Here is a 23,498-nt window from a genome sequence, read left to right as displayed (position 1 = left end):
TATCCATCATTTATTATCTTAGTGTTTTTATATGTATTTTCACTTTTTTTCCTGACAGGTAAGCAAATAGATAGGCTACTGTGCGTTTATTTATCTGGGGTAGTCCACATCTGTAACACTTGCCACTGTTTTCGAGTGAGTCCTGGGATACATAAAAGCAATAAAAAACAGTCACTATATATGTGTTGTATCTAACTATCTGCAACTATATATATATTTCTTTATCCCTCACCCAATATATGCAGTTATTATAAGCTGGGTGGTTTGAGCCCTGAATTCTGATTGGCTGAAAGCCATGGTATATCAGACCGTATACCACCGGGTATGACAAAATATTTAGTTGTACTGCTCTAATTACATTGGTAACCAGTTTATAATAGCATTAAGGCTCCTCGGGGGATTGTGATATATGGCCGATATACCACGGCTACGGGCTTTGTCCAGGCACTCCGAGTTGCGTGTTATGAACAGCCCTTACCCGTGGTATATTGGCCATATACCAAACCTCCTCTGGCCTTATTGCTTAATTATATAATTCATATTGTTGTAACAACCACCTAAATCATGGAACCTGTCAGATCTTTTGCAACAATGTATCAGTAATTGGCCACAAGGCCTTTGTTTTGAATGCATTTACATTGATTATTTATATATGCATCATCACGCTGTGCTCGAGTCGTCGACTGGACTGTGCCGTGTGCTTCTCACCGTACGCAGAGATACTTTTGAGGAGATGGTAAACTCCATTGGAATCGTATTACCGCCTTTAGTGTACGTTGGCAATGCGCGATGCATTCTGGACGCTATCTCAAAAAAATCTAACATTTGCATGAATTTCGTCAACAAGAATGACAACATTACAAGTATTTTCCATGACGTTAGATACGTTACTTGGTATCTGTAATATTGTATAGCTTTGGAATCGTGACAATGCGTACTTCCGCGGAAAATGGGCACGTTTCTCGACTCATACCCCGACTTCGAGAAGGAATTGTGTGACGATTAGTTTAGCAACCATGTGACGCAACATGACAACGTGAACACGATTGGTCGGCAGTCTGCTGGGGTCCATTCATTGCCAAATGGTATTCATATCTCCACCTTTCTGTAATATCTCTGCTGTAGATATATTGACAGGGGACGGCGGGGACAAAAACACTGTTGGTAGTGCAGAAAGGACGAGAGAAGGCTGCTGGAGCCGTCCAGGAGATTTTATTGTTTTGCATTTGAACTAACAAGGCTTTTCGGAAAATATATATCTTTCCAACTTCAGCTACAGTGATAGCTAAGTTTGGAAAGGAGAAAGGGGAGCTTTGGAGTGCGTTTATCGAAAATTCAATGAACCGAGTATCGCCTGCATCGAAAGCCTGTACAAAGGGAAATAAATATTGACTAAATTATTGAGAAAAAAAAATTGCAAATGGATAACGCGGGACCTAAGAAACGTTATTGTGGTAGGTCAATTTGATATTTTCAGTGCTTTTAAAAGGACTCATTCAAATTAAATATTTGATTAAGTATTGATAACTGCCGATCTATTGACCACAGTTGTTCCGTTATCAACAAAGAATCTCAAACACAATTTCCCTTGCAGAATCTGTCCAATCTTTCTTCACATCGGCAAAGTTCCTTATTTACCTTGGACATGCCCTCTCCACATGGGTAAGTGAATCAAAAGTAGCCAATACAAAATGTCACAACCATTGTAAACCATTCATTTAAAATAATGTTTAGGTAGGCTATCACCCTAATTACTCATCATAGGTGGAGGGTCATTTGACAAAATCTTATAGCTTATTTATGTTTTAGAATAGGTACACACGTAGGGAATATGTATATAGGCCATTTCCCATCTCTTTGGGTACATTTTGCTTGAAAAAAAACACGGAAAAACACATTGATCAAGTCCAATGCCACATCAGTAGACACATGGATGTTTCCTTATAATGTGCGATGGTCTATTCAATATTTATTATGTCATGGTATTTCTAAATCAGGTAATTGCATTATTAAGGTCATGTTTCTTTTGTGTACAGTCCTTGACAGTAGACCATTATTAATTTATATAGGAAAGCTTTATATAGGCTCGATAGTAGGCTAGGATAATGTTTCTGCAAGCATTATCCATATACTGTAGCCCTACAGTATATTTTAACAGCTGGTTGCAACCTGGTCTCAGAGCATTTCTTGTTATTCTGTACATAAATCCAAGACACTCCATTTAGTATAATATGTTACGTTTCGTATGGTGTGTATTAATTTGTGGCGGTCCAGCACCCATTTCATATGATATGTTGCAAATTACAATTCGTATTATATGTTACGGATTAGAAAAATGTACAATGTTACAAATTTGCCAAACATACTATATGGTATGAATTTGGAAAACGTATGATATGTTACGAATTCTAGATAGATGGCTAACGTTAGCTAGGCTAGGGGTTAAGGTTAGAGTTAAGTTTAGGAGTTAGGTTAAAGGGTTAAGGGAAGGGTTATCTAAAAGTGTTAGGGTTAGCTAACATGGTAAGTAGTTAGAAAGTAACAAAAAAAGTAGTACGTAGTTGAAAAGTTGCCTGTGATGAGATTCTAACTCACAACCTTTGGGTTGCTAAACGTTCACATTATACACCCACCCATCCAACTTTTTGGGGGGCCTTAAGTAACCATCTGTCTTATGTAACCATACCAAACGTAACATATAACTTTAGTGTGCCAGATTTACATTTTCTATGTTACGTCTAAGCTATGAAACCAGGTTGCTGGTTGAAACAACAATGTAACATGCATGTATTTGTAGGGAGATCGTATGTGGAATTTCGCTGTAGCTGTATTTCTGGTGGGGCTGTATGGCAATAGCCTCCTGCTCACGGCTGTGTACGGACTGGTGGTGGCAGGGTCAGTCCTGCTGCTCGGAGCCATTATCGGTGACTGGGTGGATAAAAACCCCAGACTCAAAGGTATGTAGCCATAAGTAGGCCTACTCTACAGTCAGTGTTTCTGAACAGAACTGAATACACAGAACATGAATAAGCAATATACAGTCTCAAAACATTAGTAAATCGTTAATTTTGTTTTGGATTAGAACTTTTGGGGAATGGTTTGATTTAGATGGAAATTGGAATAATTCTCTATTCGAGACCATTAAAATAACTTGATGTGTCTTGGTGATTTCTTCAGAAATCAATTGTTTATGACCAACTCTACATCTCTAATGCTTGTCCTCTAATTTGATAGTGGCCCAGACTTCACTGGTTGTCCAGAACTGTGCCGTCATACTGTGTGGGATCCTCTTGATGGTGGTTTTCCAGTTCAAAGAACAGCTCTCTGAGTTATATAATGGATGGGTTCTGGTAAGATTCCATTGCCTCAACTCTCTCATACTGTCATTTTAAACTTAGAATTGAATGGTTATTTGCAGCAGAAGCATTTACCCATTTGATAAGTACAACGTGACCTTCGTCTAATATGATCTGTAATTTAAAACAACCTTTACACATCAGTTCAGTCTCTGGACAGTAGCCTAGGCTACACATTGAATAATGTCTGAAAGCTTTCTTCACTATGCCTTTGAAATGAGCTACATCAGTATTTTACACTCAGACCTCGAGTTCACTCAATTACCTCGCATTTGAAACAGAAAGCCATGTCTTGCCTGAGTTGCGATCAAGAGAAAATTGTTTGATTCTTAAGATTACACAACGATTTGCCAGGAAACATGTTTGGCTTCTTGAAGGGGCTCGTTCTTTTGGTTGAATGTGTAGATCGGGTCCAAATGAGCAGATTTAATTTACATTGTCCAGCAAGACTTTGTCCCAAGGAAGAAATGCTGTGCCTTGTTTTTTGTTAATAAAATAAGACTGTTGCAATAGCGAATTTTACAATCTGCTGGCTGCTACACTATCAGGATCATGAAAGTGTCTCTCACGTGGTGCATTGTTGGACAAATCGTGTTTTTGTGAAGGGGCCCTTGGTTTTTGAGAGAGGGGGTTGCTGTAAGTTCTCTGGTATGTGTGTTTCTGGAGATGGGGGAGAAACAGGAGATTGAGTGTCTTGTTCATGACTGTGTAGTCAGCGGGTTCTTCTAGGGCTGTCATGTGAAGTCTAGAAATACTGCCTAACCAGTTGAGCCAATCCATCTGTATTCCTCTGGCCAGAACAGCTGCAACCATAATATGCACAACAAAAAACAGCAGGCCTGTTTGTTTCACTCTTACACTGGCTGATAATATGCTAAGCTGAACAATAGTAGTTTTTCTCGTTGTTGTTGTGTAAGTGCTAGCTATAGGGGTCGACCGATTATTATTTTAATTTAATATAATACCTATGGGCTTTTGGATGGGTGTTCTTAAGGTGATTCCACAGGTTGGTGGTATTATTTGATTTAGCCGTTGCTGACCCCATGCTTACATCTTTATCACAAATAAGACACCTTGCTTTCCCTGGTGCCAATTCCATGTAATAGTCCCACACTGGTGCTCTGCTTTTCTCTGCCATCTGTAAAACACACACACAGCTCTGAAGTGACAATGATACTGAAGAGTCTGCTTAGGAGACAAATACTCTCAACTGTTTGAATAAAAATAGAGTAAGTTACCTGTGATGAATGTTGAAATCAAAAACTGTCATTTCTATATGCAGGAAATCCTATTTTAATAATGGACATGGTAAGAATTGACTACCAAAGTGCGAGTCATAATTCCCATGACACCGTCTAGCAAAATCTGAAAAGCGTTTCCTTCATTTATTCCATAGGATATTTTTAGATTAACTTAAAATAAGGTCTGTGTTTCGTGTAGGCTTACACCACCTTGCCAATGTTATAACTGTAGATATCCATAGGACAAGGTAACTGATCAATATTGGCTAAATATAAGCAAAGATCATTTTTTTTGTAGAGTAGATTTATGAAAATATTTAGACAAATGTTACCTTATCCTAGTGAGATTTACACGGGTATCAAAACGCCGAGGCGGTTTAAGCACGAAACACAGACCTCATTTGAAGTAGTTCAAGACATGAACGGTAAAATAACGAAGGAACCCCTTTCAAGTTCAGCCGCAAGTTATTACAGGAATTATAACGTGTCGACTATTTCTCTCTAAACCATATACCTTTGACTATTACGAGCCTGCTGCTGCCTACCACCCCTCAGCTCTAACAAATCATAGACTTAACTATAATAAACACACAGAAATACGAGCCTTAGGTCAAATCCGGAAACTATTACCTCAAACAAAACGTTTATTCCGTTCTGTATTTTATCTAACGGGTGGCATCCATGAGTCTAAATATTTCTGTTACATTGCACAACCTTCAATGTTATGTCATAATTACGTAAAATTCTGGCAAATTAGTTCGCAATGAGCCAGGCGGCCCAAACTGTTGCATATACCCTGACTCTGCGTGCAATGAATGCAAGAGAAGTGACAATTTCACCCGGTTAATATTGCCTGCTAACCTGGATTTCTTTTAGCTAAATATGCAGGTTTAAAAATATATACTTGTGTATTGATTTTAAGAAAGGCATCGATGTTTGTGGTTAAGTACACAGGTCATTGATTGATTGTTTTTTATAAGATAAGTTTAATACTAGTTAGCAACTTACCTTGGCTTACTGCATTCGCGTAACAGGCAGGCTCCTCGTGAGGCAGGTGGTTAGAGCGTTGAACTAGTTAACTGCAAGATAGATTGGGTCCCCCGAGCTGACAAGGTAAAAATCTGTCATTCTGCCCCTGAACAGGCAGTTAACCCACCGTTCCTAGGCAGTCATTGAAAATAAGAATGTGTTCTTAACTGACTTGCCTAGTTAAATAAAGATTAAATAAAGGTGTAAAAAATAAATAAATAAATAGGCCAAATCAACGCCCAAAAATACAGATTTCTGATTGTTATGAAAACTTGAAATCATCCCCAATTACTAGAAATCGAACTCTAGTTCGAATCCATGCTGTATCACATCCTGCCGTGATTGGGAGTCCCATAGGGTGGCGCACAATTGGCTCAGCGTTGTCCGGGTTTGGCCGGGGTAGGCCGTCATTGTAAATAAGAATTTGTTCTTAAAACGGACTTGCCTAGTTAAATAAAACATTTAAATAAAAAAAGAGAAATAGAGCATGTGTAGTCTTTTGATAATAGAAAGGAAGTTGTCTAGGCCGTTTACTGTATGTCTGTTTTAGATTACGGGGATATAATCTACATGCACGCAGAAGCTTCCACACTTTAACCTCTAGATGCTGTTTTCTATTGTACCCTTGGAGTTATCAAAAGGTGGGTTGGGCCTTTGTATGTAAGAGAGCAGCATTCCCTTTCTGTTTATTTGCAAAGTGCTCCTGTAGAAACTTTTGATGTATCTGACACTCGTACTGCATTTTATTGTTTTGACCTTGACAAGAGCACAGGATTGCATAGTGCTAGAGGGTCCAAAGGTGGCTTCTGATTTAGGTAGAGAGCCCTGCATAATACAAAACACACACTTGAATACAAAATATGATAGAAAATATATATATATATAAAACTAGCTTGTAGTTTTTATGCTCCACAGATGTGGAATATGTTGCAAGGGAGGCTTGAATGCCTTTAGAGTAAGGGACTTTAGAGTAATAGTGGGGGATGTTCTAAGTGAAGATATATATATATATATATATTTTTTTTTTATTATCATATTTTGTATTTAAGTGTGTGTTTTGTATTGTGCAGGGCTCATTTGAAAGAGACTTGGTCTCCATGACACCCTGTTAAAATAAAGATGAACACATTTTTAAAAAGAAAAAAAAGAAAGTAAGATCACATGTTGAGGCCAAAAATATCATACTGGAAACTTTGTTCATGTTTTGATTTTTCAAAAGTAAATTTATAAAGTTAACTTGTATGTTTTGATTTTTACCTAAGCGATCAATAATGTTTTTGTTTTCATGGTTTTCAGACATGCTGCTATATCTTGGTCATCTCCATAGCCAACATTGCTAACTTGGCCAGTACTGCCATGTCCATTACCATCCAGAGAGACTGGGTGGTGGTTGTGGCTGGACAGGACAGCAGCAAGCTGGCAGGTCAGTCTCCTTGGGAAACCATCACCAATCGATTGGCCTCGTGACCGGGCATTTATCTCCTTGCAGTGGCGTGACTTTGAACCCAACCAAAGCAAATCACTAATTGTTATTTTATAACTTCCCCAGTTTCACCTTGGTTTACAAACGCTATCAAACAGATTAACACAGTAAAAATGCAACACTTCCGAACATCTAATCTCAAAGGAATTTTTTCACAAGCCATAAAGACCCACAGTTCACAAATAACCAGAGCTATGTGCTACAGTTTGCTTATCTGCACCATTGAAGTAAATTGACCTTCAGGAAATCTATAAAAATCCCTGTCATATGAATTTGCTTTTCCTGTGGATAATGGACAATAAAATAATTCTGCGCTTCTTCAATAGACATGAATGCCACAGTACGGATCATCGACCAGCTAACAAACATCCTGGCGCCTATGTTGGTGGGCCAGATCATGGCTTTCTGCTCCAACTTTATTGGCTGCGGCTTCATTGCCAGCTGGAACCTGTGCTCTATGTGCTTGGAGTACTGTCTGCTGTGGAAAGTCTACCAGAAAACTCCAGCACTGGCCATGAAGGCTGTCAAGAAAGAAGACTACCAGGAACTGAAACGACTGAACTCCCCAAAAGGTATGTTCTAGCCCTCCAGTTCTCTGAAACATCAATGAACATCACTGATAGATATCATGTCTTAACATCAGTGTTCTTGTGAAATATTGTAACAAAAAAATTTAAACAAAATAGAAATCTGTTTTTGAAAGAAAGACTAAATGCTGAGATCTGGGCCCGTATCAACAAAGTGTCTCAGTGTAGGAGTGCTGAGCTAGGATCAGTTTTGCCTTATAGATCACAATGAATTAGTCTTGATTAAAGCTCAATATTAAATTAAAATCTCTCTACGATCATATCTAAGCCAATGTGACACCAATGTCTATGAAACTTTGCAAATCAACTTGGCCATACAAAACAACCCCCACCTCATCATAAGCAGTCCGGCCGTTACCGAGAATCACATAGCAGATAACAGGGTCGTTAGCATTAGGAAAAAAAATAAAATGTCTTGCCCCGACCTAGCTCAATATCTATCTAGGCGTCAGATAAGAACGAGACTAGTGTCCATAAAGTGATCATTAGACTTGATCATGATCATCACCTTCTGGACTGAATATGTTTGTAGGGGTAACAGTTTTGATGACATTTATAATTTAAATTGCTCTCACGTGCTCATTTCTGTCCATTAAGTCATAGGTTAACAGGTTAAGTCAGTTCCACATTAAATGTTTGATTTGTTCGATAATGTCCATTAATTATGTCCAAAGAGCTACTTTTGTTAGCACGTTTGGTAAACAAATCCAAAGTCATGAAGCGCGTTCCCTAGTTAAAGACGACATGTCAAAAAGTTCCGTTACTGTCGGTAGAAACATGTCAAACGATATATGGAATCAATCTTTAGGATGTTTTTAACATACAACTTCAATAATATTCCAACCGGAGAACTCCTTTGTCTTCAGAAAAGCAAAGGAACGCAGCTACCTCATGTGAAATGCGCGTGACCAGCGCGTGACTGCTGGCAGACCTCTGACTCATTTCTCTCTCATTTGGTCCCATTTCACAGTAGAATCCTCAAACAACGACCAACCTCAGATTTCCCACTTCCTGTTTGGATTTCTTCTCAGGTTTTTGACTGCCATATGAGTTCTGTTATACTCACAGACATCATTCAAACAGTTTTAGAAACTGCAGAGTGTCTTCTATCCAATACTAATAATACTATGCATATTTTAGCAACTGGGACTGAGGAGCAGGCAGTTTACTATGGGCACCTTTCATCCAAGCTGCTCAATACTGCTCCTGCAGTCATAAGAAGTTTTTAAACCACTCAAGTGTTGCTTTAGCAGTATGCGTCGGGTCATTGTCCTGCTGGAAGGTGAACCTCCGTCCCAGTCTCAAATCTCAGGAAGACTAAAACAGGTTTCCCTCAAGAATTTCCCTGTATTTAGCGCCATCCATCATTCCTTCAATTCTGGCCTGTTTCCCAGTCCCTGCCGATGGAAAACCATCCCCAGAGCATGATGCTGCCACCACCATGCTTCACTGTGGGGATGGTATTCTCGGGGTGATGAGAGGTGTTGGGTTTGCACCAGACATAGCGTTTTCCTTGATGGCCAAAAAGTCCCACATGCCTTTTGGCGAACACCAAACGTGTTTGCTTATTTCCTTTTTTAAGCAATGGCTTTTTTTCTGGCCACTCTTCCATTAAGCCCAGCTGGGGAGCTTTACCGCTCCTTCAGCGTTATCTTTGGTCTCTTTGTTGCCTCTCTGATTAATGCCCTCCTTGCCTGGTCTGTGAGTTTTGGTGGGTGGCCCTCTCTTGGCAGGTTTGTTCTGGTGTCATATTCTTTCAATTTTTTAAGAATGGATTTAACGGTGCCCTGTGGGATGTTCAAAGTTTCAGATATTTTTTAATAACCCAACCCTGATCTGTACTTCTCCACAACGTTGTCCCTGACCGGTTTGGAGAGCTCCTTTGTCTTCATGGTGCCGCTTGCTTGGTGGTGCCCCTTGCTTAGTGGTGTTGCAGACATCGCGTCAAGTGGTCACATGAGTTTTGCTTGCGCAACAGAATTTGGACAGACATTGTTTTCCCCTCTCCTACTGTGAGACATTTGCGGTTGATATATTATCGATTATATATTTTAAAAACAATCTGAGGATTGATTATAAAAAACATTTGACATGTTTCTGTAGACATAATGGAAACTATTTGGAATTTTCGTCTGCGTTGTCGTGACTGCTCTTCTCTGCGGATTTCTGAACATAACGCGACAAACAAACAGAGGTATTTTGGATATAAAAATCATCTTTATAGAACAAACGGAACATTTGTTGTGTAACTGGGAGTCTCGTGAGTGAAAACATCCGAAGATCAAAGGTAAACAATTAATTTTATTGCTTTTCTGATTTTCGTGACCGAGCTACCTGATGCTAAGTGTACTTCATGTTTTTTCGTGCGATCGATAAACTTACAAACGCTTGGATTGCTTTCGCTGTAAAGCATAATTTCAAAATCTGACAAGACAGGTGGATTAACAAAAGGCTAAACTGTGTTTTCCTATATTGTGATTTCATAAATATTACTATAAATATTTATATTCATTGTATGTAGCGCTATGCTATTCAGCGGTAGTTGATGACTCTTATCCCCTTAGGGGGATTGCAGCCATAACAGGTTAAATGGAGTGTTTTCAACAAATCAACTGTTTTAAACTGTCTTTTTACAAAGCAAGATAAATAAACTTTCAATCAGTACTGAATGAATGAACAAAATAATTTTGGAACAAACGATTCCCGACTGTCCATTTTTAAAATGGTCTGTCGATGTCAATATGTTAAGACTAGGGTTCATAGTGTAATGGTTAGAGCTACCACCTGTGGATCAACTTTTTCATAGCAGTAGGTTAGGATAATTAGGTTAAGGGTTAGCGAAAAATGCTCTCCTAGCCTGCTATTAAAAGTAACTTGTATCGAAGCGTCCTGTCTGTGGACGATGAAATCAAGGCCAGTGCAGACCGCACCAAAAAAATACATTGGTGTAGGTTCCCTTTGTGGGAAGTAGCCATCAACAAGTAAAAAACTGGAGGGGGGTCTAGAAGGCTCTCCTTCAGTCATCCAATTTATTCAGTACTTTGAGAGTGACTTACAGGAATTGGTATGTGCTTATAATGTAAAGCAGCTGTCGATATTCACCCCCCTCCCTTTTTAAAAGGGAGAATCCATGTGTTTTGCATAAATGCAAATAGACAATAGCCAGGGCCTGGTTTCCCGATATTGATGGAACTTAAGCTTAAGAGTGTTATAACAATCCATCGTTTCTATAAACGGCCAAAGAACTTGCATGCGTTTCCCAAAACACCACGTAGGGAGAACTTTCAATAAGTGTTAGAGCATGTCAACATCCTAATAAATCAAATCAAATTTTATTTGTCACATACACATGGTTAGCAGATGTTAATGCGAGTGTAGCGAAATGCTTGTGCTTCTAGTTCCGACAATGCAGTAATAACCAACAAGTAATCTAACTAACAATTCCAAAACTACTGTCTTGTACACAGTGTGAGGGGATAAAGAATATGTACATAAGGATATATGAATGAGTGATGGTACAGAGCAGCATAGGCAGATACAGTAGATTGTATCGAGTACAGTATATACATATGAGATGAGTATGTAAACAAAGTGGCATAGTTAAAGTGGCTAGTGATACATGTATTACATAAGGATACAGTCGATGATATAGAGTACAGTATATACGTATGCCTATGAGATGAATAATGTAGGGTAAGTAACATTATATAAGGTAGCATTGTTTAAAGTGGCTAGTGATATATTTACATCATTTCCCATCAATTCCCATTATTAAAGTGGCTGGAGTTGAGTCAGTGTCAGTGTGTTGGCAGCAGCCACTCAATGTTAGTGGTGGCTGTTTAACAGTCTGATAGCCTTGAGATAGAAGCTGTTTTTCAGTCTCTCGGTCCCAGCTTTGATGCACCTGTACTGACCTCGCCTTCTGGATGATAGCGGGGTGAACAGGCAGTGGCTCGGGTGGTTGATGTCCTTGATGATCTTTATGGCCTTCCTGTGACATCGGGTGGTGTAGGTGTCCTGGAGGGCAGGTAGTTTGCCCCCGGTGATGCGTTGTGCAGACCTCACTACCCTCTGGAGAGCCTTACGGTTGAGGGCGGAGCAGTTGCCGTACCAGGCGGTGATACAGCCACCCAGGATGCTCTCGATTGTGCATCTGTAGAAGTTTGTGAGTGCTTTTGGTGACAAGCCGAATTTCTTCAGCCTCCTGAGGTTGAAGAGGCGCTGCTGCGCCTTCTTCACAATGCTGTCTGTGTGAGTGGACCAATTCAGTTTGTCTGTGATGTGTATGCCGAGGAACTTAAAACTTGCTACCCTCTCCACTACTGTTCCATCGATTTGGATAGGGGGGTGTTCCCTCTGCTGTTTCCTGAAGTCCACAATCATCTCCTTAGTTTTGTTGACGTTGAGTGTGAGGTTATTTTCCTGACACCACACTCCGAGGGCCCTCACCTCCTCCATGTAGGCCGTCTCGTCGTTGTTGGTAATCAAGCCTACCACTGTTGTGTCGTCCGCAAACTTGATGATTGAGTTGGAGGCGTGCGTGGCCACGCAGTCGTGGGTGAACAGGGAGTACAGGAGAGGGCTCAGAACGCACCCTTGTGGGGCCCCAGTGTTGAGGATCAGCGGGGAGGAGATGTTGTTGCCTACCCTCACCACCTGGGGGCGGCCCGTCAGGAAGTCCAGTACCCAGTTGCACAGGGCGGGGTCGAGACCCAGGGTCTCGAGCTTGATGACGAGCTTGGAGGGTACTATGGTGTTGAATGCCGAGCTGTAGTCAATGAACAGCATTCTCACATAGGTATTCCTCTTGTCCAGATGGGTTAGGGCAGTGTGCAGTGTGGTTGAGATTGCATCGTCTGTGGACCTATTTGGGCGGTAAGCAAATTGGAGTGGGTCTAGGGTGTCAGGTAGGGTGGAGGTGATATGGTCCTTGACTAGTCTCTCAAAGCACTTCATGATGACGGAAGTGAGTGCTACGGGGCGGTAGTCGTTTAGCTCAGTTACCTTAGCTTTCTTGGGAACAGGAACAATGGTGGCCCTCTTGAAGCATGTGGGAACAGCAGACTGGTATAGGGATTGATTGAATATGTCCGTAAACACACCGGCCAGCTGGTCTGCGCATGCTCTGAGGGCGCGGCTGGGGATGCCGTCTGGGCCTGCAGCCTTGCGAGGGTTAACACGTTTAAATGTCTTACTCACCTCGGCTGCAGTGAAGGAGAGACCGCAAGTTTTCGTTGCAGGCCGTGTCAGTGGCACTGTATTGTCCTCAAAGCGGGCAAAAAAGTTATTTAGTCTGCCTGGGAGCAGGACATCCTGGTCCGTGACTGGGCTGGATTTCTTCCTGTAGTCCGTGATTGACTGTAGACCCTGCCACATGCCTCTTGTGTCTGAGCCGTTGAATTGAGATTCTACTTTGTCTCTGTACTGACGCTTAGCTTGTTTGATAGCCTTGCGGAGGGAATAGCTGCACTGTTTGTATTCGGTCATGTTACCAGACACCTTGCCCTGATTAAAAGCAGTGGTTCGCGCTTTCAGTTTCACACGAATGCTGCCATCAATCCACGGTTTCTGGTTAGGGAATGTTTTAATCGTTGCTATGGGAATGACATCTTCAACGCACGTTCTAATGAACTCGCACACCGAATCAGCGTATTCGTCAATGTTGTTGTCTGACGCAATACGAAACATGTCCCAGTCCACGTGATGGAAGCAGTCTTGGAGTGTGGAGTCAGCTTGGTCGGACCAGCGTTGGACAGACCTCAGCGTGGGAGCCTCTTGTTTTAGTTTCTGTCTGTAGGCAGGGATCAACAAAATGGAGTCGTGGTCAGCTTTTCCGAAAGGGGGGCGGGGCAAGGCCTTATATGCGTCGCGGAAGTTAGAGTAACAATGATCCAAGGTCTTTCCACCCCTGGTTGCGCAATCGATATGCTGATAAAATTTGGGGAGTCTTGTTTTCAGATTAGCCTTGTTAAAATCCCCAGCTACAATGAATGCAGCCTCCGGATAAATGGTTTCCAGTTTGCAAAGAGTCAAATAAAGTTCATTCAGAGCCAACGATGTGTCTGCTTGGGGGGGGATATATACGGCTGTGATTATAATCGAAGAGAATTCTCTTGGTAGATAATGCGGTCTACATTTGATTGTGAGGAATTCTAAATCAGGTGAACAGAAGGATTTGAGATCCTGTATGTTTCTTTCATCACACCATGTCACGTTAGTCATAAGGCATACGCCCCCGCCCCTCTTTTTACCAGAAAGATGTTTTTTCCTGTCTGCGCGATGCGTGGAGAAACCTGTTGGCTGCACCGCTTCGGATAGCGTCTCTCCAGTAAGCCACGTTTCCGTGAAGCAAAGAACGTTACAGTCTCTGATGTCCCTCTGGAATGCTACCCTTGCTCGGATTTCATCAACCTTGTTGTCAAGAGACTGGACATTGGCAAGAAGAATGCTAGGGAATGGTGCACGATGTGCCCGTCTCCGGAGTCTGACCAGAAGACCGCCTCGTTTCCCTCTTTTTCGGAGTCATTTTTTTGGGTCGCTGCATGGGATCCACCCCGTTGTCCTGTTTGTAAGGCAGAGCACAGGATCCGCGTCGCGAAAAGCGTATTCTTGGTCGTACTGATGGTGAGTTGACGCTGATCTTATATTCAGTAGTTCTTCTCGACTGTATGTGATGAAACCTAAGATGACCTGGGGTACTAATGTAAGAAATAACACGTAAAAAAACAAAAAACTGCATAGTTTCCTAGGAACGCGAAGCGAGGCGGCCATCTCTGTCGGCGCCGGAAGTAATAGGATCGAAAGAAAGGCTGTGCTGCTCTCAGATCAGCGTTCTCCATTCAAATCGTACCTTAACATTAGGTACTGACAACGGATCAGCTCCTAGAGAGAAATTATCACCTATGGCTGCAAATAATTAGGTGGCTTATTCCAATGCTTAGGCTATGCACTGAATATTTAGGCTATGCACATGAATGACACATTGTGCACGTTAAGCCTGCAAATCCATGAAATTGAGAAAAAAGTAGACGGCTTACAATTAGCAAAATATAACTCAATTGAACATGAAATTGATTTAAATATATACGCCTATACTCTACTTACTTACTCTATTAATTTTAAGGCAGTCATGGATTATTTTATACCCTTTGCTGGTTTATAACAATTGCAAAGACATTGGCAACTTTGTACTGTAGTAAGCTTCGTTCAGAAGTTATTGTGGTCATAGAGATAGATAAACACATGGATTCTATGTTTAGCTGAGAATCTTGTGTGTATAAAGTGACAAGGGCAAAAGAAAAGCATCCAACAACCCAGTTAGCTGTTCAATGAGTGGTCAGAGGCCATCTGTAAATAAGTGTTTAAGTGCAATTTCAGTAACGAACGGAGATTTAACGATGCACCTACAAAGGTTCTGATGATGAACTTAGCCTTAAGATGCTTTTGGGAAACCGGGCCCTAAATTGAGACACATTTGATTTGACATTTTAAGCGCAAATTACATTTTTTAAAATACCTTTTGCATGTGGAAATGTTGTAGAAATTGTGTAATCACCATGGGAAAAAGAGTTAAGTGAGAGAAGTAGGGATTGGTCTGAAAGAAATTCATGAGCAGCACAATGCCTATTCCACCTGTGCTCTACCAAGGTTTTCCAGCACGCAGCTTTGACCTATTACAGTAGCTATGCTGCTCTATTGTACTTTAAATAATGCGTATGCAAGTTGCTTAAGATTCAAATGGACAGATCCTAGGTCAACACTCCTGCTGAGACACTGTGGATACGGGCCCTGATCTGTGTACAGTTGTGTGGCCCAAAAACTCATGTCTATCTGCTCTTCTTCCTGTGGTCTGCAGAGCTAGAGAACGGCCAGGGCCCAGTGGAGGGCTCCCAGCTCATGAACGAGACCGCTGTCGTCAAGGCCGACTCTCCCAGGAAGACTGGCTGCTGCTACCAGATGGCGGAGCCCCTGCGCACCATCCGCGATGGCTGGGTGGCCTACTACAACCAGTCCATCTTCTTCGCTGGCATGTCCCTGGCTTTCCTCTACATGACAGTGCTGGGCTTTGACTGCATTACCACAGGCTATGCATACATGCAGGGCCTCAACGGCTCTGTGCTCAGCCTGCTGATGGGCGCCTCAGCCGTGTCGGGCATCTGTGGCACGGTGGCCTTTACCTGGGTTCGCAAGAGCTGTGGCCTGATCCGCACAGGCTTCATCTCGGGTGTGGTGCAGCTCTCCTGCCTAATGCTGTGCGTAGCGTCCGTCTTTGCACCGGGCAGCCCCTTTGACCTCAGTGTCTCGCCTTTCCAGGACATCTATAGCCACCTGACTGGGAAGAGCAGCGCCCTCCCGGAGGCCGCCTACCCGACTAGCGTGCTAACCATCGATGGTCAGGGTCTGCTGGTTAATAGTTCGACCGTGCCGCCCGCCGAGGAACTGCCGCCTCTGCAGTCCTACATGTCAGTCAGCCTGCTGTTTTCTGGGGTCATTGCTGCTAGAATTGGTGAGTTACTCGAAAGTCCACATTGGGAAAAGCCCTAATGAGTGCTACTATGTTAGGTTACGGTGGCACAGAAGTCTAAAACAATGCGTCACATCATTCCGTAGCGCATGAACTTTGTTGTATAAGGCAGGGGTTCCCAAACGTTATGGAGGCGGGGACCCCTTTTGTGATAGCAAATTCATCAGGGACCCCCTCAAAATCAGAACACAACTCCCAACTTTAGATTGCGATAAAAATAGCATACAAAGAGTTTTACTATGACTGCTGCAGTGCATGCATGGCTAGACTAACCAAGTCTCGGGCCCTGGGATTTTTTTGTTGTTGTTGAAAGACTCCCTCTTCCCAGTGGAGAAAATGTGCAATTTAGCAGCTAATTTCCTCTCCCTCTCATTCGTAGCCAACTTTTAGGCTAATTTCCTGCAACTCTACACATTTTGCCATGGGGTAGAAAGAACGTTTTGCAGTTTTAAAGCTTAAAATTAGGAAGGAAATACAGGAAGTACTGAGTTGAAAATGGAGTAACTGTGGATCCCTGTGAGCCTCCCAGGCCATCCCTCTAAGGGTAAATTGTAGATTAATATGACATTGTATTGCACCCTCTAAACTTTTTCCACAGACCCCACATTTGGTTATTCTGTTTTGGCTAGAAATATTTATTTATTTAAAAATGAAAAAATTGAGCTTAGGAACCACTGGTATAAGGCAGCAGCCACCACTTCGCGGGAAGTCGGCTCCAGTCGGTGTTAATGTCACCATAGAGAAATATTGCCAGCCTTTGATGCCAATATAGTAGACAATATCTAATATAGTAGATAATGATTATTAAATCAATGATTATTTTTCTATTGCTTTTATGTGGCCGTAAAAATGCCATTCTGAATGACTGCTGTGCCGTCATCCCCTCTGCAGGTCTATGGTCCTTTGACTTAACCGTGACCCAGCTCATCCAAGAGAATGTGATCGAGTCGGAGAGGGGACTGATCAACGGCGTCCAGAACTCCATGAACTACCTCCTAGACCTTCTGCATTTCATCATGGTGATTCTGGCGCCCAACCCAGAGGCCTTCGGCCTGCTCGTCATCCTCTCCGTCTCATTCGTGGCTATGGGCCACATAATGTACTTCAGGTTTGCCTTTAAGAGCCTCGGGCGGCGCCTCTTCCTCTGCTGGTCTCCAGAGCAGCAGACTCAGGCCCTCCCCGACTCTCCCTCCTTGCTTCCCACCACGGTGTAACCCATTAAAGAGACTCTTTCCCTGCTTACAGCTCCGCCTGCAGTACACAAATGCCCCCTTCTCCTCCAGCCCCCTAGTCATCAACCTAAACATGCTTGTAGCCCCGGCAGGACTAATGTATTTACTTTTGCGCCTTACCCTAGCAGGTGCTGTCCTTTGTCATTGTAGATAGCATTTACCGTTCGCTGAGGGAGGGTAGTGCGGCCGCAGACACAGAGAAGGAGTCTCTCTCAGACAAACAACCCAGATCATGAGGTCATAAGTGTCACAAAAAGACCACTTCCCTACTTCCAATATTTAAAATGTAGCAGTCTTGTCATGCATTCAGCTTAAAAGCTAAATTAAAATGTGGAAAATTGCAGGTATTGCCACTTGCAGTTACTACGGTTACAGCTGGGTACTGCTCAAGTATGTGCTAGTGCTGTTTGCATCTCATTACAGCTCTGCATCAGCCGTGGGATTCCCATTTCCACTTTGAAGCCATTTGTTTCTCAGTAGTTTATTGGTGCTATAAATCATTTGTGTTAGCATTTGTTATTTCAGCTTTAGTAATTAATGCTTTAGATGATCGGTTCTTGCTCATTTCTCTTTAATACACGGTTATAAGGGTTATGCAAATGTATTTATTCAAGGAGCACAAATACTTATGTTTATCTATACATGGAGTGTACAAAATATTCCTGCTCTTTCTATGACGGACTGACCAGGTGAACGTTACGATCCTTATTGGTGATACCTAAATCCACTTCAAAGACAGGTTAAAGAAGGATTTTAAGCCATGAGATAGACATGGATTGTGTGTGTGCCATGGAGGGTGAATAGGCAAGACAAAATATTTAAGTTCCTTTGAACGGGGTATTGTAGTAGATGCCAGGTGCACCGGTTTGAGTGTGTCAAGAACTGCAACGCTGCTGGGTTTTTCACGCTCAACAATTTCCCGTGTGTATCAAGAATAGTCCACCACCCAAAGGACAGCCAGCCAACTTGACAACTGTGGGGAGCACTGGAGTCAACATGGGCCAGCATCCCTGTGGAACGATTGACACATTGTAGAGTCCATGCACCAACTGATTGAGGCTGTTCTGAGGGCAAAAGGGGGTGCAACTCAATATTAGGCAGGTATTCCTAATGTTTTGTACACTCAGGTGTATATTCTCAATGTGTCACCACTATTGTCTTTCTCACCCAATGTTGGTGCTAATGTACTAGCTATAGCAAACAGATGGAAAACTGTGCAAAAAACATTAACAACGCACTCAATGACCAAAGTGGACCTTCTTATATAGCTTAAAGGAAGTGAGGGGAAAACCGGTTTGTTACATTTTGTTTGAGCATTCCAAATATTTTTTGACAGTGAAACTTGTATAAGCTCATTAACGCTATTGTAGACACTTGTGTACACTTAAGATCTCGACCCCCTCCCCGCAATTCTCTTAACTATAGTATAACAATGTAAACTACTAATTATTTGTCATAATAGATTTCTACTCAGGTATTCACACGCCTTGTCTTTTTCCACATTGTGTGTTACAGCCTGATTTCAAATTGAGATTGTGTTTCTAGCCTACACACAATACCCCATATTGTCAGTGGAATTGTTTCACATTTTCAAATTAAAAATGAAAAGCTGAAATATCGAGTCAATAAGAATTCAACCCCTTTGTTATGACAAGCCTAAATAAGTTCAGGAGTAAAAATGTGCTTAACAAGTCGCATGGACTCACTGTGTACAATGAGTTTAACATGATTTTTTAAATGACTAACTCACCTCTGTACCCCACACATCCAAATAATTTTAAGGTCCCTCAGTCGAGCATTGCATATCAAACAGATTAAACCACAAAGACCAGCAAGGTTTTCCAATGCCTCATAAAGAAGGGCACCTATTGGTAGATGGGCAAAAATGTTTAAAAAAAAAGCAGATGTTGAATATCCCTTTGAGCATGGTGAAGTTATTAATTACACTTTTGATGGTGTATCAATACACGCAGTCACTACAAAGATACAGGCATCCTTCCTAACTCAGTTGCCGGAGTGGAAGGAAACCACTCTGGGTTTTCAGCATGAGGCCAATGGTGACTTTAAAACCACTAGTTTAAAGGCTGTGAAAGGATAAAACGGAGGATGGATTAACAGCAATACGAACAAAATTGACAAAGAAAAAAAGGAAGCCTGTACTGAATAAAACAGTTGTGTTGTTTGTGGTAAATCCAATACATTAAAGTACCAATCTCCATATTTTCAAGCATAGTAGTGGCTGCATCATGTTATGGGTATGCTTGTAAAAGTTAAGGACTGGATAGTAAAACAACAAAAAAGAAACAGAATGAAGCCAAACAGGCAAAATCAATGGAAAACCTGGTTGTCCGCTTTCCAACATACACTGGGAGATTAATTCACCTTTCAGCAGGACAATAACCGAAAACACAAGGCCAAATCTACAATGGAATTGCTTACCAAGAAGAGGGTGAATGCGACCGAGTTACAGTTGACATATCTAATTGAAAATCAAATGGCAAGACCTGAAAATGGTTGTCTTGCAATGATCAACAACCAATTTGAAAAAGCTTGAAGAATTTTGAAAATAATAAAAATGGGCAAATGTTGCACAATCCAGACGTGGAAAGCTTAGACTTACCAAGAAAAGCTCACAGCTGTAATCACTACCAAAAGGTACAGGGAAAAATAAAAAAAATGTTTTCATTTTTGTCATTGTGGGGTATTGTGTAGATGGCGAAGAGAAAAAAAGTAATACATTTTGAATTCAGCCTGTAACAATGTGGAATAAGTCAAGGGGTATGAATACTTTAAGTGATTGTACTATGTCCATAATATTGGCTGAGCTCCTGCCTCCCCACTTTGAGGTTAACTGAAGGACTTTTAGTTTCCTGGCGAGCCCATGATACCGAGCCATCATTACGCTAAGCTCTGCCACAAATGCAAACACACAGTGCAATCGTAAACCCAGACACAAGGTGAGCATGAAAAACTGTAAGCATCTTCAGGTTGTCTCAGCTGGCCAAGGACTGCCATTACACCAACCAGGTGGTTGCCAGGCAGAACTGTACGTTTGTAGCTCTTGGAGCTCTCCAACACCACTAAAATGTTTGCAGAAGCCTTATTTATTTTTTAAAATGTGGTTTGACTCACTAATACTCACATGTTCACAATAGACTATGGTTATTACCTCTTCCCATGAAAACCATGGACGAGCTTTTGTAATGAAAATATTAGGATTGGTGCAGAGAATAGCCACAGCACTTTAAGAGAACAGTGAGGCCTTTCTTTACATCTGCCTACAAGAGCCTTTTAATACACCGCCCAGAGCTAGAGTCAGACAGGACTGCAGGTTTGTGGAACTGCAGCTGGTGTTCTGTAGAGAAATGGCAGGAACTGAGCTCTATGTTGATGTTTGACATGGGTTACCCCTCAATGTAAAGTAAGCACATTCTCCATAAAATAACAGCGCATTTGTTCTTAACATTTATTCAGGAATACTTCATACAAGGCAATTTTATATTTTTCATATAACAATTGCCATCAATTGATAGACTATTTGATACACTGTACTGGATGTACATTTTTTGTAGTCAGATTGTCGTCTATAAATGTTAGTCTTGTTTTTAAAATGTTTTTATATAAGTGTTAACTTCTCAATTAGCAAATAAATGTTTTTTGAACGATTTGTGAAATTTCTCTGCCTCGTGTTTACAAAGCAATGCTCTCATGCATAATAGTAATGGGATTTTGTTGTTGATTGTTACAGATCAATATTTTGTATTTTTTTGCTACTGTATGTAGTGTACACTAGCGCTGGTCGGCTGTACCTGCATCAAAACCCCGGTATTTTTCATCCTATAGCATCTTTTTAAAACAGCGAGCCAACATATTTTCAGGACTTATTTCCTGACAGATTAAAACTAGTTGTTTTCTCATGCTCTCGTCTCTCTGCAGCAGACATAGTGAGCTAAATGTTTGGAACATCAAATCGCAATACATATAGAATCATGAGAACCGCAATACATATCGTATCGGCACATCGTAAGGTCCCTAGCAATTCCCAGCCCTAATGCATAAACCAAACAATCATGAGTACACTGTTCCAATGGACCATAATGTACTGTCCATAATCTACCATCATTGTTAAATACAGAAAAAGCATTGTTAGATAATCTGTTAAAAAAAAAAAATTGAATCATTGTGAAATCATTCATCACAGCTTGCAACAGAGTAAATTGAGATGAAGTGAATGTAATTCTTGCATTCACTTCAAATGTGTGGAGGACAGTTATACAGCTTGTATTGCATGAGCTCTGAAATAAATAAAAAAAGTCTTCACACTGTCTCGTTGGTGTTTTATGTTATCACAGGAACCAAATCATTGTACTGTATAAGAAGACTGCAGCCATTTTAAGAGGCCCCCTCAGTCAGTTCCTAGTCCCCAGTTCTCTAGCTCTGGCCAGGCCGCCACTGTGCAGGTTCAAATTCCACAGGGGTTAGTCCCTAATTTGCCCCAGAAGCCCCTTTGACAGCCAGTGTTAAATGGACTGACTGGCTAAGCTGAGCTGTATGATCTAGACCTGTGTGCTTGCAGGCGAAAGACAAAGAGTGACCTGGTTTCCCACAACATGAGTGACAGATTGGGCAGAACAGACCCGTGTGACCAGTAGGTCGACTGGCTTTTCTGGATTTGCATCAGCGCCGCCTGTCCCCAAATTGCTCACAAGCTCTCTAAGAGGCCCAGTGCATTATATTGACACACTAACCAACAGTTACAAACGCTCCTCCTGGCCTTGAGGGTTTAAGGGGAAAAGTGCACTTTACGAAGTCCAATGCCTACTTAAATTAACTAAGACTCCAGATAAAACAAACATGCAGAAGATTTGAGTTTGTTTCCTCAGATAATGTCACACTGATCTTAAGAAACATCAACATACAAAATAGAATCTTAATAGTTCCGATTTTTTAAATATTTCCTGCTAAATTAACCCCTTCTTTAAAAATTAGGAGCACAGTGACCTATGGCCGGCCTGACATTGCCGATAGCTCCTTAAGAACACAACTGGCTTTCTACCCTCAGTGATTTCTATTCTGGTTAAATGGGATCAGGTTTACAGTCCCAGGTGATATTGGGTCACTAACAGGCTAAACATACCTCACTGACTAAACATATCCTTTTGGGCCAATAGGGAAACCAACTGAGCGTGACCCAGTTTCTGCTGAGGCAGACCTACGCACGCTTTGTCAACTTGAGGAACAGAAAAATGTGACTTGGTCAGTTTTAAGTGCCTTGTCAGGGCTTGGAGCTCATTCTACCTCTAGGAACTACAATTACATCCATGATGCCAGCAACCTTGACACATATAGTGTATGAATAACATTGATTGCATTAGCTGGACTTTGATAAGTGAGTCAATCTGCATAATAAACAATACTGCATGGTAGGCTTGGGCAGTATACTGGGGTATTTGGAAATAGCCAGGGGATGGTTTTTCCAATACCATTTAAAATCATTTGAAGTTTTTTGCTACATTTTTATTTTTGTAGCTACTTTAGGCAAATACCTGCAGTCAACTTGTGCAATACGTTCTTTATTTCACCTGTCACATTATGAAGCATACAGTAGTTCCCCAGAACAGTTGAGCCTGTTTGTTTGTAAATAGTGCAACCGTAGAAAGCGGGAGCAGGTGAGTCCAGCTGTGGTATTGACAGGGATCGCATTTTCTATTGAAAGTCAGAGTTTTTTTGCTTCACAGAAAATACATTAGTGCCACACATTTGTCTGAAAATAAATGAACTTTCAGAGGACAACACAAGCGCAACACTATTTGGCAGGCAGCCATATGAGCTTACAATGACAAAGCAAGGCATTTTTGTATAAAAACAAAACAATGCATGACCACAATATTTCTAAATGTTAATCATAGAAAGAATGTAGCCAGCTAAATTTCCTAATGTTTTGCTTAAAGTTAATCTTTCATTTTACCAGAGAAAAGTAGGCTGGCTACACTGAGAAAAGTACCAGAGAAAGTAGCTACACTGTCAGAGCGTTGACTATCAGTGA

At 41.4% G+C, this 23,498-nt stretch overlaps 1 protein-coding gene across 1 annotated transcript; it reads left to right on the top strand.

The window, feature by feature from the left end:
- Positions 1–1,148: 1,148 nt before the first annotated feature.
- On the top strand, positions 1,149–21,779 carry LOC139380358 (solute carrier family 40 member 1). Its single transcript, XM_071122975.1, has 8 exons — positions 1,149–1,454; positions 1,595–1,662; positions 2,798–2,957; positions 3,235–3,350; positions 6,923–7,049; positions 7,436–7,681; positions 15,552–16,202; positions 17,112–21,779. The coding sequence occupies exons 1-8, from the start codon at positions 1,421–1,423 to the stop codon at positions 17,432–17,434; spliced, it is 1,725 nt and encodes a 574-aa protein (XP_070979076.1). The 5' UTR covers positions 1,149–1,420; the 3' UTR covers positions 17,435–21,779.
- Positions 21,780–23,498: the final 1,719 nt, after the last annotated feature.

This window comes from Oncorhynchus clarkii, chromosome 22 (genome assembly GCF_045791955.1).
Source record: "Oncorhynchus clarkii lewisi isolate Uvic-CL-2024 chromosome 22, UVic_Ocla_1.0, whole genome shotgun sequence".
In the NCBI taxonomy this organism is placed as follows: domain Eukaryota; kingdom Metazoa; phylum Chordata; class Actinopteri; order Salmoniformes; family Salmonidae; genus Oncorhynchus; species Oncorhynchus clarkii.
The sequence above is the reverse complement of the archived record's forward strand: the minus strand, read 5'-3'. Positions and strand labels throughout refer to the sequence as shown.